General features: G+C 41.2%; 2 protein-coding genes across 24 annotated transcripts in view; one reads left to right on the top strand and one right to left on the bottom strand.

Annotated features, from left to right (window-relative positions):
- REXO5 (RNA exonuclease 5) overlaps positions 1-2,016 on the top strand; it is a 39,920-nt gene extending 37,904 nt beyond the window's left edge. For all 6 annotated transcript variants that reach the window (XM_040458822.1, XM_040458824.1, XM_040458823.1 and 3 more), the window contains one exon: positions 1,750-2,016. In XM_040458822.1, the coding sequence (XP_040314756.1) occupies positions 1,750-1,831 (82 nt within the window). In that variant the 3' untranslated portion in view covers positions 1,832-2,016. The remainder of the gene's footprint in view (positions 1-1,749) is intronic.
- A 2,685-nt stretch (positions 2,017-4,701) lies between these two features.
- The window catches only part of DCUN1D3 (defective in cullin neddylation 1 domain containing 3), a 41,748-nt gene continuing 32,781 nt past the window's right edge, over positions 4,702-13,668 (bottom strand). For all 18 annotated transcript variants that reach the window (XM_040458846.1, XM_040458857.1, XM_040458860.1 and 15 more), the window contains one exon: positions 4,702-12,415. In XM_040458846.1, the coding sequence (XP_040314780.1) occupies positions 11,932-12,415 (484 nt within the window). In that variant the 3' untranslated portion in view covers positions 4,702-11,931. The remainder of the gene's footprint in view (positions 12,416-13,668) is intronic.

Below are 13,668 nucleotides of genomic sequence, written 5' to 3'. Positions count from 1 at the left end.
CAGCACAAGGTGACCATAAGTTGCCAAAAAATCTTTTTGGTTAAGAGCAGAGACTCTGAAGAACAGACTGACTTGCCTTGAGATAGTTTGTCAGAGCCAGTATGTGGAGGTGGGGGTAGAGTAAGGGTCTTCTGTTCTAGGTAGAATTCTTAGATTCTCCATTGTGTATGTAAACTAAGCTAAGAATAGGCCAAAGCTTTCTCCTTCCAGAAGTGGCCAGGATATTATTCTACAGTGGATGAGAGCTTGAGGAAGGGATCATTGTGGTCAGGGAGCAAAAAAGGCTTAGGTTCTAAGGCAAAAGGTCCTAAGACACATCTAACAAGTCAGGAAAAAACTCTGGAAATAGCAAAAAGCCTACAGTAAGGAAACCCGATGTTACTTCTTTCTTTTAAAAGTTACATGTTAAGGGAGTGCCTGGCTGGCTTAGTCCAGTCTGTACAGCATGTGACTCTTGATCTAGGATCAGGAGTTCAACCCCCACACGTGGAGCCTAATTAAAATAAAAAAAAAAATTTAAGTTACATCTTGATTTCTATAGCCATGTTGAGCATGCATTTCCTTAAACTATAAGCTTGCTGTGTGACTAAGTTCTCTGGGCCTTGTTTTGGCAACTGTCTCCATGATCCCAATGCCCTGGGAAAGGGTTAAAAAAGCACAGGAAGGAGTAGCAGAGAATGTAGGCTTCCTCATGCATGGAGCCTGACTCAACTCTTAATCCTTGTATTTCCAGTAGATGCTAAAATGAAGATTTTAAATATTGCAATATTTGCCATAATTCATCAAACCCTTAATGTCAGACACTGTGCTAAATGCTTACATGTGTTTTCAGTTGAGGTTGTTTAGTGCTCATTTAACAAGTGGAGAAAATGGTTCAGGTTAAGCAACTTACTGAAGGCCGCACAACTAGCTACTAAGTACAGTTTACGATTTGAACCCTGATGGTCTGACTCCAGAGCCTCTCTCCAGCACTCAAAGCTCCAGTCTTCCATGGCCAAAAGGCTAGTGCTTGTTAGCATAAGTTCAGACATCAGGTAGTGACAGATTCTGTTTTTGCTCATTTCCACCTGATTTGCCTTGGATAGCTCCTCAGCCCTCCAACCCAATTCTTTGAATATTCACTACAAGGTGGCAGGGAACTAAAATGTTGACTCCTAAATTCTAAACTGTACCAAGTGTTTTACAATATGCATTATTTTGTCACTCAACTTGTTGAGCGAGTTTTTAGGTCTATGAGCCTGGTTCTTTCTGAAAAGTGGATGTAACAATTGTACCTGCATCAGTACCTAACGTTAGGTACAGCAGCTCTTTTGAGGATTAAATGAGAATGCATATAGTGCTTAAAATAATGCTTGGTACATGGTGAATGATCTGTATGATATATGAGGAAATGATGTATTTTATCAATCATTGTCTAAAGTCCTCACAAAAGCCCTGTGAGAGCCTAATTTAAGTATTTAATGGTTTTATAGTTGAAGACAATAGCCTCAGTTTGAGGTTATTCACCTTTGGTTGAGATGTGCCTCACATCTGTTAAATGGCAGAGCTGAATTGATTCTAGGCCTCTGGGACTGGTCAGTATTCTTTCTGTTGAATCATTTTCAGTAGGCAGCTTTCCATAAACTGTCTCCCTGCTTGTCCTCTGCCCCATACATATATCCAAAATAACTTACCACCTCTTACCAATGAGTCTGTAACCATTCTTTCAACCCTGTGGATTAGAAACCTATCTTCACTCATTTGTTGCAGCACTCATGGATCATTCTCTGGCCTAGGACTGATGGGAATAAAAGATGAAGAGGAAAGCACCACCCCAAAAATATGTTCGTGAGTCTGACCATTATTTTCCATGTGCCATTTATCATCCTTTGTGGACAGTGGCAGAGAATGTGGTCAGGCTGCAGCCTCTCTGTCCAGCAGACAACCTTTTGTGGAAATGGTATACTACCTAAGAAGTTTAGTCCTAACGTTTATATGGCATGTACAAATTTTCAATAAATGCCTACAATTCAAGCATTCCTGATCTTAAGATGGGGTGAGGGAAGGAAACCAGTTTGTACTTTTCTTTGTGTCAGTGGAAATTGTAGTACATGCTCATCCTAGGTAGCACTCCTATTAAATGGTAATATGTAGGTAAGGAAACCAGGAAAAGGGACTTCAGTATGGAGAAAATTCAGCCCTTAATGCAGGTTGTCAAAGTTATACTATCTATGAAGCAAATTTCTCTAAGGCACACTTTTCTCATTGACAGCTGTTAAAAAACTGAAGGGAAAAGAGACTGAACTGAAAATCTGGCAGACCCTCCCCCCCCAACACAAGAGAGGAAGACTAATTAAGCTTTTTACCAACACTGGAAGCACCCTTCCAATTCCATTTTTAGGAATGCTTCCTTCCCTTCAGTGAGACTGCAGTGTCACCCTTCACCAATAGGTGGCCCCATCACACCAGGTCTTCCCCTTAGAACTGGAAGCTTCAATTTTAGTAAAAGCTGCTCTTCTTTTTTATCACCTCCTAAAATATTAACATTCTGTGTTGGAAAGGACATGGGTACAGGCACACACAACTCCAAAACAGAGATACTTAGCTGCCCTCTAGAAAAGATGAACTAATCCAGTATACAGTATGTATCACACCAAAACCCTTATAAATTGTTTCATAGATGGGGACCCAGCAATTCCACTTCTGTAGGAATATCCTATCATAATAGGATAGTTTCACATAAACACGTACGGAGCAGATATCACAGAGTGAGCACAGTGGAATTCTTGGTAGCTATTAAGTGGAAGTGGACCTCTGGATACAGACTGACTCTGAATCCTAGCTTTCCTACATATTGTATGAACTTGAATAACATTTCTGTGTTTGGGACAGTAATGGTACATACCTACCTTATGGGATTTTTGTGAGGATGTGATTATGTATTCCCAATATATGTTGTAAGAAATATAGAGGGTTACTGAACAGTGTGTGTAGTTTGTAGAAAAAGGTACACAAGACATGCCTAAGTTTGGAACAAAACCTAGAAGACTGTATGCCAAATGTGAACAGTGTTTTTCTCTTACTAGTGAGATTGGAAGATTAGGTTTTACCAATTGCTTTTCTGTGTTTGGTTTTAAATCACCATATATTACTCTCACAACAACAATACTTAAATTACCTCTCAAGGTTGGGCATATAAGGCAGTGTTTAATCCTTTAACTTCTGTTAAGAGCTGGCCCTCTGTAAAACTTAAGAGCTTTGATTTAGGATGGAGACACAACACTTAAAGCTCCCTTGTAAAGAGGAAAACTCTCCAGGTGTACTGTGAGGCCCTGAGACCATCTTGAAGTTGACAATGCTTCTGGATTCTTTCTCCACCTCCAGCTGAGCTCCAAAGCTATAGAAGCTTAACTGCTGTTTACTTTTTGAGACTCCAGTCCTGAGACAAATTAAGCGTCTGCCTTTGGATATGGACAGACCTCTGCTTCTGGGCAAGCCACTTAATCTCATCTGAGTAGAGTTCCACAGTTTATAAAATGAGGCCATATCTTTTTAAGGATTATTGTGAAAATTCAAAGATCCAGCTTGTGGAAAATGACAGAATAGTGGGCTATATATAACTTTCCCTCTCTGAGCCTCAGTTACCTCACCTTTAAAATGGGGACATTAGTACCTAACATAATAAGGTTGTTATGAGGATTAAATTAGGGAAAACCCACATTAAGTCTTCAATAAATGACATGTTACTGAGAAACATTTTCCAAGTGTGGGATCACAGAACAGATGAGGCTCCATGTGCCAAGAGCACTGCCTTTGCTCCTAGGAATAGCCAAGATCATTTCCTTCTCCTGGATGGGAGGTTTCCCAGTGGGCCCCCAACTCCAGAACTCGGCAGAGTTGGGCCTAGACCATAAGGTCTCTGAGGCCTCAAGTCTGCACACTCTGTTCTTTCAGCTGATGCTCCCACCTTTTGGAAGCCAAAGCTGCCAACTTGGCCTCTTGCAAAACACACATTCCATTCATAAGTGCATTTGTGCATTTTTCCTCCCACACCCTACTAGGCAGCCAATGCAGAGCTGCCAAGGCAGCTGCTGGAGAAGCAGCTTCTCGTTTGTGGGGGAAAAAAGCAACTCCCAAGAGTTTTTACAGAACTCTTGGTTTAGGCTTTGAACATATTACTCCCAAATTTCTAACCTCCTCACCCATAGAGTTATTCAGGACACTTAGCCATGTGCAATTTCCTTTTGTCCCCCTTTTTGTAAAAAACCTCTTCCCTATTATAAAGAGGACCAATTAATGGCAACTTGGAAAATCCAGAAAAGTTAGTCACATCTGTTCCCACCACTTAGAGTCAACAACTGCCACTATTTTAGTCTATCATATTTTTTCCATTATTTAAAAGCAGAGATTTTAACAGCTGCATAATATTCCAACATGTTGATATGTGCCATAATTTCTAAAACTGCCCCCTATTGTTGACACTGAAGTTGTTCCCAACTGATGCTACCAATTATATCCTTGCAAACATCTTTGACAGATAATATTTCTTGAGGAAACGTTCCTAGAAGTGAAATTATTGGGTTAAAGAGTATGGACACTTAAGGTTTTTTTTTTTTTTAATTCCATATAAGCTTTTACCTTGTGTTTACTAACATGGATTTGTTTCAAATCTTGCCAGTTTGATAGGTTAAAATAAAAATTTAAAAAAAAAAAACTTTTCAGTACAGCTTTAATTTCTATTTATTTGAATATCCTGTAGATTCACATCTATTTTTTTCAGAAGCTTTTTGGCCAGTTGTTTTTCTTTAAGGTCTCCCTATGGATTAAGTACAGTGTCCCATTGGTTTATTATTGTAAAAATGTTTCTACTTTTTAAAGATAGTTTTAGAAGTCTTTTATGATTTGTTCTATTTGCTCTTGTATTTAGAAAGTCTTGATTCAGAGATTAATAGCCACTGACAAGTGTGTGTGTATATGTATTTTTTTGAATAATTTAATTTTTACACTTTTACTTTTATTCTTCCTGTAATTTATTTTGGCATGTGACAACTTTTCCCCAAATATTTAGATTTTACCCATTTATCTATCTCTACTTACCCAATCACGGAGGATGTGTCCTTTACTATGTAAGGCCATGTATGCAAGAGCCTGTGTCACTGTTTTCTTCTGTCTTTTCTTACAAAAGGTGCCTTACCATTTTGTAGCTCTATATTTTAACATACTAGCAATTTCAGCAGCACCACCCCAGATAAACACAGGGCCATGGAGAGTCCCCATCAGCATGGATTATACAACACTACAGTCAGATGCTTTGTTGTTGACTGCACTGCTGCCATATTTCACTAGGACTTTTTCAGCACCCCTAAGGCAAGAGAATCAAGGTTGGAACATTACATAGGAAGAATATTAAGCCCAGATAAGAGCCTTATGGCTTTCAAAAGACAGGGCCTCCTGAAAAGTCATAGCAAAGGAAAGGAAATGGGAGAAGTTGGGCTGGCTCCCTTACCTTTCCTTTCCAGGCAGACTAACCCTTTTGAGCCTAGATCAAAACCCAGAGCTAAGAGAGGACTTCTAGAGGCAACCCAGCCATGTGCTTTTGGCAACTGGATTTGAGAAGAGAGAAGAGGCCAGTGCGAGGGTGACTCTTCTGTACGTCTCTGGACCCTTAGCACTACCTTCTGTTGTATCTCTCTTGCTACGAACTGTCCATTCTATATGCAGAGTTAAGCTCATCTCTGGTGTGAAGAAGTTGCTTGCCCCTCATCAAAAAATAAATTGGATTTTAGCCCTATATTATCTATACAGCTGTATAGCACCATAACAACACTTTGAATAGCTCCAGGCTCTATATAAGCACCCAAATCAGTATCTTTCACTGTGTAATTCTCCAAACCTCTGTTTGTTAAGGCCCTGGCTGGGCTCAATACCTCAGAAAGGCCAAAGCACAGCAGACACAAGCCCAAGAGCCAATTGGGGAATAAGTACATGTTTTGGAGATGCACTTTAAGTGAGGGGAAAAAAGTCACCACTCCTCCCCTAGGTTTCCTTCCAGCCTCCATCTGATGCTAACCTTGGTAATAAGGGTAAGAGAAGAAAAAAAATTCCAGTTCATTGAGGAAACCCTATAACCCTGTCCCTAGCTAGAGGATGTAGCCATGACTCCCAAATCCTTTCCAACTGAAAGGAAAAACAAAAGCACATCTAGTCCCACCACTGTACTTACTTATTTTTAGGAGATACCAACATGAGGCTGGAAATCTTTAGGAAGGTCATTAGGGCCTCCATCAAAGAAGTGAGTAAGATGGCTGGCCAATAGCTTTCCTGAATACAAACAATAACAAGACAGAAAATACAATGAAAGGAAGCTAAGGGTCGTAACTGGTCTACCATAATCAGACTTCTAGGATGTATGAGCCAAAGAGAGCCATCAGGGATCATGTTAGTCTAAGCACTCCCATTCCCCCACCCCCCAATTTGGCACAGAGGGACGTTAAGCCCCCAGGAGGGGTAGTGACTTGTGAAAGGTCATGTGTGATCATGCCAACCCCCCCATCTCCTCTTTGGATTCCTTGCCATTACTCACCTGACATCCTTTTGGAAACCTTAAACTTACGTGATTTAGGTGCTTTTTATAAAGACTCTTTTAAATCCTAACACTCTGATGGAAATAGTCTCTTGAGTTTACAGATGAGTATAAGGAAACTCAGAATTTCACTAACTTGCCAAAGGTCACACAGCAGTGGCACTTGACAGTTTCAGCTGGTCTCCTTTGCCTTAATCACTGCCAACCTGATGTAGGAGCCATCCATTAGCACAGTGCTCACATTCACTTTTTGTTCCTCATGGGAATCCAAATCAGTTGTTCTGGTAAGACTATTTAAGTAGTGGCCCTCTGAGGACTCATTTGCCTTTTGCCTACAAGTATTATGACCCAAAGGCCTTTAAGTTTGTGAGTGGGAAGTCAACATCCATGTTTGAAGTCTGAGGATCCTGTACCATCTGGATTATTTTCCAAAGCATAGAAACTGCTATCCAATATCACGTTGGAAGAGGCTCCTGGTGGGTAAATCTTGCCCCAGAATTAAGTCACTGGTTTTGTTTTGTTTTTTTTTCTCTCTCACAATTGTCAACAGTCAAGTAAACAAATTTATTAAATCCAACAGCAGGTAACCTTTCAAATAAAAAAACAAAAACATCAAAAGAAAAATGTAGACAAAGACCAAAACGTGTGTAACAAGTTAAAAATATTCAAGGGGCCATTTGGAGAGTGCAACAGTGCAGAGAATACAAACAAAAGTATTGACCTTTGTCAACAAGTTTGTACAACCTCAAGAAACAGACAGACTGGTCACAAACCAAGAGGAATCCACAAAGGTGGAGGGTCACATGAGTAGTGGACTCATCACCTCAGTGGGTTAAGGCAGGGTATCTGTAGGACCAATTCATCCAAGCCCCATTTGCCTATTGCTTCAAATTCCCCCTTTGAAACCTAGAATTATATTCATTAGTGCAACAGGTAAGAGGAGTTTATTACAGATTCGGGGCTGGGGACCAGAGTCAGAGGGAAGACACTTCCCCCAGAATAAATGGCAGGGGCGGTGGGTGGGGGGGGGGGGAGGTGTGCTTCTGTTGAATGGCTTCCTTTGGCATTATCCAAGATTATATTGAAAGAAGGGAAGGTGCATGGTGGAAAAAGGTATCTATGAAAGCAGGCTTAGTTTCCAAGAGGAATAGGGAGGATGTGATGCCGCCGTACCTGACGGTTACTCAAAGCTATATAAATCATCTTGGTGTCTCAACCAGTGCTCAAGTCTGTCTTTCAGTAAGAAAAAAACACCTGCAGATCCTCACTAAAACACGGCCCCCAGTCCAGATTAAACTGGATATATGCTATAATTACAGTTTATAGGAATAAATTCTGAAAGGGGTGAGTGGGAACCACCCTATAAGATTCAAAAAACAGATTATGGAGTAAGTTGAGGATCAATGTGAATGTCCTCAAGTGAGTCTCAACATACTGTACTTTTAATAGTCCTTTCTAAACAAGATACTGCTAGAGTCCACCACTGAAGACCTTTGTCAGTTGCCAAGATGTTCAAGTCATCACTAATCAAACATTAGAGACACAAGAAAAAGGCGAAAGCAGGCAGCTAAAACAAAACAAACCTAGCAGCATCTTCTCTCCAGCCCTTATAATTGCATAATTGGGTCTACTACTGGGCTTCACTACACTCAAGACTTCACTTTAAATGTGGCAAACCAAAGTCCTAAATACGGATATTTTGGTTCTTCAACTTTTAGACCCAAGTCCTTATCCCAGTAATTTCCCACTATTGTTTAATGCAATTTGGCATAGTGTATAGTATTTGAGGCCATCACACGAACTATGGAGTCCCACATCCTACAGGCTCCAGCAATGAGGGCTGAATTTGGCATCAACCTCTGGGAAATCAAGACTGTTTCAAAGACTGATTAAATACTTTGTGGCTTAATCCCTTCTTCCTAAGTAGGCTAGTTTGTGCCTTCCTTAGGAAAGTTTTGATGTCAAAAACACTGCCCTGTACATTTTCAGTTGGATTTCTTTGGGCCTGTGGGCTTGGTTGAAATTGGGATCTTTACCCAGCTCTAATACTTCTTATCGGAAGGGTAGACATGGTTGTCTGGGACCTATCTCACATCTCACAGATGTGAGCACATCTGGCACAGATAAGGAAATACTGTTGAGGCAACCAGCTGAAGCACAGCAAAGTCATTACAATAGGTGGGGTAATGATACATTCAAATATGGCAGGGATGGGGGAAGAGCATTTCAATGAAGCAACACTTCATCTCATACAGCTTTCTAATCACTAACCACAAACTCAGCCATTTGCTGAAAACCAAGAATTTCCCAATACGTATTCAATGTATTGTAGTTACCCTCAAATATTTGCCTATTTTCAAAATTGCATCCATATCCTGCCCCTCTTCACACCACCCTGGTGTTACATTGTTAAAGTGAAGAGTGCACTGGTTTACCTGAGGGGCACGCATTTGGCCTCTTCCACACAATTACTGCTCACCCATTAAACAGAAAACCTGTTTCTAGGTTAAAAGGACCAGAGACCTTTCACTTCCCAGAAATGACTACAAATCCTACATACACACCCATCTTCGATCCCTTTGCAAAATTGCTTTTCCTGTAGTCAAACATTGGCGCAGAGCTACTGTGGAAGCTTGAATTCCTTGCATCATGAAGTCAAACCTGGAAGGACCCTTTAAGTCCTTCCCTAACGGCTCCCTTTTCTGGTTTCTCATTTGCATTTCTGTAACAAATACATCATTAAAAATATAACCAAAAATAATTTCTTTACTGGCCCTTTTCTGGGGGGTGGGGAGGCTGAATAGTTAATTTACAAAATCCACCCAGTCTAGTACACCTCATGCATGGAATGCTACCTTGTAGGCTGGGAAAGGAATCCAGTTTCTCCACAGTCCTCAGGATCCTCAGTGCCTCCCTCTTTTGTGCACTTCTCTCCATATACCCTTGTCATCTAAGAAGAGAGCCTTACCGGACTAGGAGAAGCAGCCTGCCTTTCTCCCTTTTCAACCTTGACCCAGTCCAGAATCAGGAAAAACTAGAGGTCGCAGACTGGCTGGATAAAAAGGCATTCCCCCTTTAAGACCTCAGTCTGGGCACCCTGACTACAGTGGAGCCCACAAAACCCAATGGGCCCCTAAAAACTCTCTTTATTCAAGGAACTTGTGTCTTAGGCTAGAACAAAAGCCAGACATCTGGCCTGAGACCCTCTTCAGCTTTCCAGCAGTACTGCTAACTTGCTGTGGCTGATTTGAAAGTTTCTCTTCTAGCCCTCTAGAAGAAGCAACTGTAAGGTTTAGGGGCTTTAAAAAAAAAAAAAAAAATCAACCCCCCAAGTACATTTCCTAGGTCATTGTCAATCTTAGAAAACATCGACCGCAGAAACTCTTTAAATAATCCTCTTTGGAAAGATGGGAGCCTGGAGCCATAGGCTACTAATAAAGGAACTCAAAATAAGCAAATTCTGCCCAGGCTGAGAAACATACCTGGGAGGCAGATGGGAGTAGTTAGGGAAGAAAACTCCAAATGTTTAATAGACAAACTCTCATTACCTCAAGAGTATAAATATTTTTAAAGTTTTTATTCAAAAGATTCCCTTTTCAATCTATTCCAAAGTGTTGGAAGCTGAACTATACAAGTTCCTGCCACCCACCCTTCCAGTACAGTTTTTTGAGGCCGTTTTTTTAAATGGAAAAATAACAAGAGGACCCTCTACTGAAACTGGGTAGGACCAGAGTCAGCTCCCGTGTGGCAGTATGGCCAAAGCAGACCTTATGGAGCGAGCACGTAAAGGAGTCTGGGGAACTGGCCCTCCCTCGTATGAGGAAAGGGCTGAGAAAATTCATCTTCTCTTTAGTGAAAATGGTCCAAATTCAGATTCAAAAGCCTCCATTTATGACATTCCCTGGCACTCTTCTTATGCTTTATATATTGAAGGCAGCTCCCTCTTTTATGGCCAGTTTTAGCAGGCAAAGAAATAAAGGAATATAGATACATATATGTGTATATATATATATTTTATATAGGTAAAATATATACATATCTTATATATGTATATATACATATTTGGGGGTAGGGAAAAAGAGAGGAGGGTCATGTAAACCTAAACAGTTATCACATTACCCCAAATGAGCTTGACATTAACAAAGAAGGTAATAAATAACTCCTGGGGATTAAGTGACAACATGGGTGCAGCAAGAAGGGAAAGGGCACAAGTTTAACTATTAAATACACTTCTATATTTGTTTGGCAGAGTTCAGGCCAGTCCCAGGCTTCTGCACTTGCCAGACAAGTAAGCTGATGATAATCAAAAAAAAAATTAAAAAAAAAAAAAAAATTCAAGCAGAGCTCCATACCACAGTTTTCCTTCAAGTCAGTTGGCCGGCAGGCACAGTTTTCCGACCACCAGGAACAGAAACTTTGGCTCCAAGGCAAATGAAAAAAAAAAAAAAAAAAAAAAAAAAAATGTTTTTTTAACCAAAAACATAAAAAAAAAAAAAATTAACAAAAAAAAAAAAAAGAAAACTATCAAAGTCTACTTCCAGCAAAACTGAGGTAGCACTGCTTTCTCTGCATTCAATGCTTAAGTGGTTCTCAGTACAATGTGGTATAAAAAAAACTGCTCACTTGACTGACAGGTGCAGCATGTTGATGGATAAATGCAACATGAAATGAAATAGGTCAAAGAAGGAATGAGCAAGAAGTAAAGAAAAGGGGTTCGGATAAATTAGCTTAAAAGGGGGTTGTCACCAGACTACAAATGCTCTTGGCTGGCCTTGGCTCTCCAAGAGCTTTAAATCGCCTGGGAATTAATGCAATATGGTTAACAGTTAACACTGCTATTCAATTCTGTGTAAATCTTTTAAAATAATTATTATAACCTAAATCCAACCATGTAAACAGCACTACACACAGTACAGACCTGCCCTGAAAAACAGAATATGCAAAACTGAGATCTGGCACTGTATCATCTTGTAATGTTAATTCAACCTAACCATCCCATTCCCCCCCCCCTGCGCTCTACCCCCCCCCCCACAAAAAAAAAAAAAAAATCTAATTTGTGCAAGAAATGGCAGGCTTATTCTATCTGAAGGCTTCAAAAAAAAGATACACAACATGTAGCCAGGTTCAAATATTTTGGGGGAACCCCCCCAAAAAAAGAAATAACCAAAATAACCAAAAAGTGAAGAAAGTGCCTAAAACATGATACAGCATTTTAGAGCCCTTTCAGATACAAGGCAGAGAAAGGTGTAAAGTAGAAAATATCTGGATCTTCAGTAATTTCCAGAAAGGTCCAATCCCTCAGTTGGCTACAGAGCAGCAGGCAGATCCTTGCTGCGGCTGCTGCTGCTGCTGCTCCTGGGATAGAGCCACTAAGTCTGCTCCTCGGGACACAAACCCTCGGGCCCTGAGCTGAGTGCACCTCTCCCTTCCCCTTCTCTTTTCCTTCGCTCCATCTCCCACTCCACAAAGGTATCGAAGAGACTTGGCCAGGCCTCATCTTCACTGTAGTTGCTGAGGTCTGGGCCAATCACCTGAGTGAAGTTAAGGAACATGTTCCAAGTGTCCCGGGAGATGCCCTTGATCCCCGAGGGGTTCTCCGTTAGGAAGTTTAGCCATTGGTCCAATACTGGAGGATTGTTCTGGGTAAAGACTAGTTTCCACAGGGCAATGGCTATTTCCCGATGCAGTGACCGCTGCCCTTCTTCAGAGTCCAGGCCAAACTGAAATGTAAACCGGTAGAGATCCTTGAATTTATCCTCTTGTTTGGCTTCTGTTAAGAGGCTAGGGAACCGTGCACAGATCCCATCAATGCTGTCTGCACTTATTGCTTTGCAGCCATCAAAAAACTCCTTCCTGCAACAGGAAGGAAGGGGCACAATTAATAATTGTAAACACTATCATCTGCTGAGAGGCAATATAGCATAGTAATTAAGAGCATGGCTTTGAGTCTGGATGGCCTGGATTTGAATTCCAGCTCCTCCACTAATTAAATTAGTCCTATTTCTTCATCTGTCAAATGGTGAGATTACCACCTAACTTCTAGGGGTTTGGTGAGGACTAAACAAGTTAATACGTGTCAACTGCATCTAACAGTGCCTAGCACATGGTAGACAGCTAATAGTGGCTCATTCATTCACTTACTCATCTTTCCAAAGATGAAACTCAAGGCTCCTGCTCAATGCCCTATTTCCCATTTGGCAGAAGTAATTAAGCTGCAGACTCCCCTCCCAGACAGGAAGTCTTCCTGCTTTCCTTTTGATTCTCCATGGGTTGTTTGTTTTCGGAATATTTTTGGTGACTGCCAAGGGAGATTTTTGGAGTCAAAGATTCTGGATAAACCTAGGTAACTCTGCCACCAGAGGCCAAAGTTCTGTTATTAAAAAATGAAAACTGGGGCGCCTGGGTGGCTCAGTTGGTTAAGTGTCCAACTTCAGCTCAGGTCACAATCTTGCGGTTTGTGAGTTCGAGCCCCATGTTGGGCTCTGTTCTGACAGCTCGGAGGCTGGAGCCTGCTTTGGATTCTGTGTCTCCTTCTATCTCTGCCCCTCCCCAACTTGTGCTGTCTCTTTCTATCAAAAATAAAATAAATGTAAAAAAAAACAAAAAAAACAAAAAACTGTGGGGGTACCTGGGTGGCTCAGTCGGTTAAGTGTCCAACTTCGGCTCAGGTCATGATCTCATGGTTCAAGGGTTGGAGTCCCATGTCGGGCTCTGTGCTGACAGCTCAGAGCCTGGTGCCTGCTTTGGATTCTGTGTGTGTGTGTGTGTGTGTGTGTGTGTGTGTGTGTGTGTGCGCGCGCGCGCGCGTGCGTGTGCGTGCCCCTCCCCTGCTCATGCACACTCTCTCCCTCAAAAATAAACATTAAAAAAAAAAAAAACACGAAAACTGAATATGTATTTTTAATATCTATGTAGCATTTTTAGGTTCCAACAAGGTTTCTCACTGATCGTCTTCTCAGAGATTGCTGTATCAGCTAAAGATATAAGGCATCTAAAGTCTGTTGGGTAATCTACCCAGGGGCTGGAAAATGGGGGGTGGAGGTGGGGGGGGGGGTCTCAAAGTCACTTCTTATTTATAACCCAGTGCTCTGGAAACCACACCTTGA

Source organism: Herpailurus yagouaroundi, unplaced genomic scaffold, assembly GCF_014898765.1.
Source record: "Herpailurus yagouaroundi ecotype Mexico unplaced genomic scaffold, PumYag 222, whole genome shotgun sequence".
NCBI classification, from domain to species: Eukaryota; Metazoa; Chordata; class Mammalia; order Carnivora; family Felidae; genus Herpailurus; species Herpailurus yagouaroundi.
Note: the sequence above shows the minus strand (reverse complement) of the source record. Positions and strands in the feature narration are given on the sequence as shown.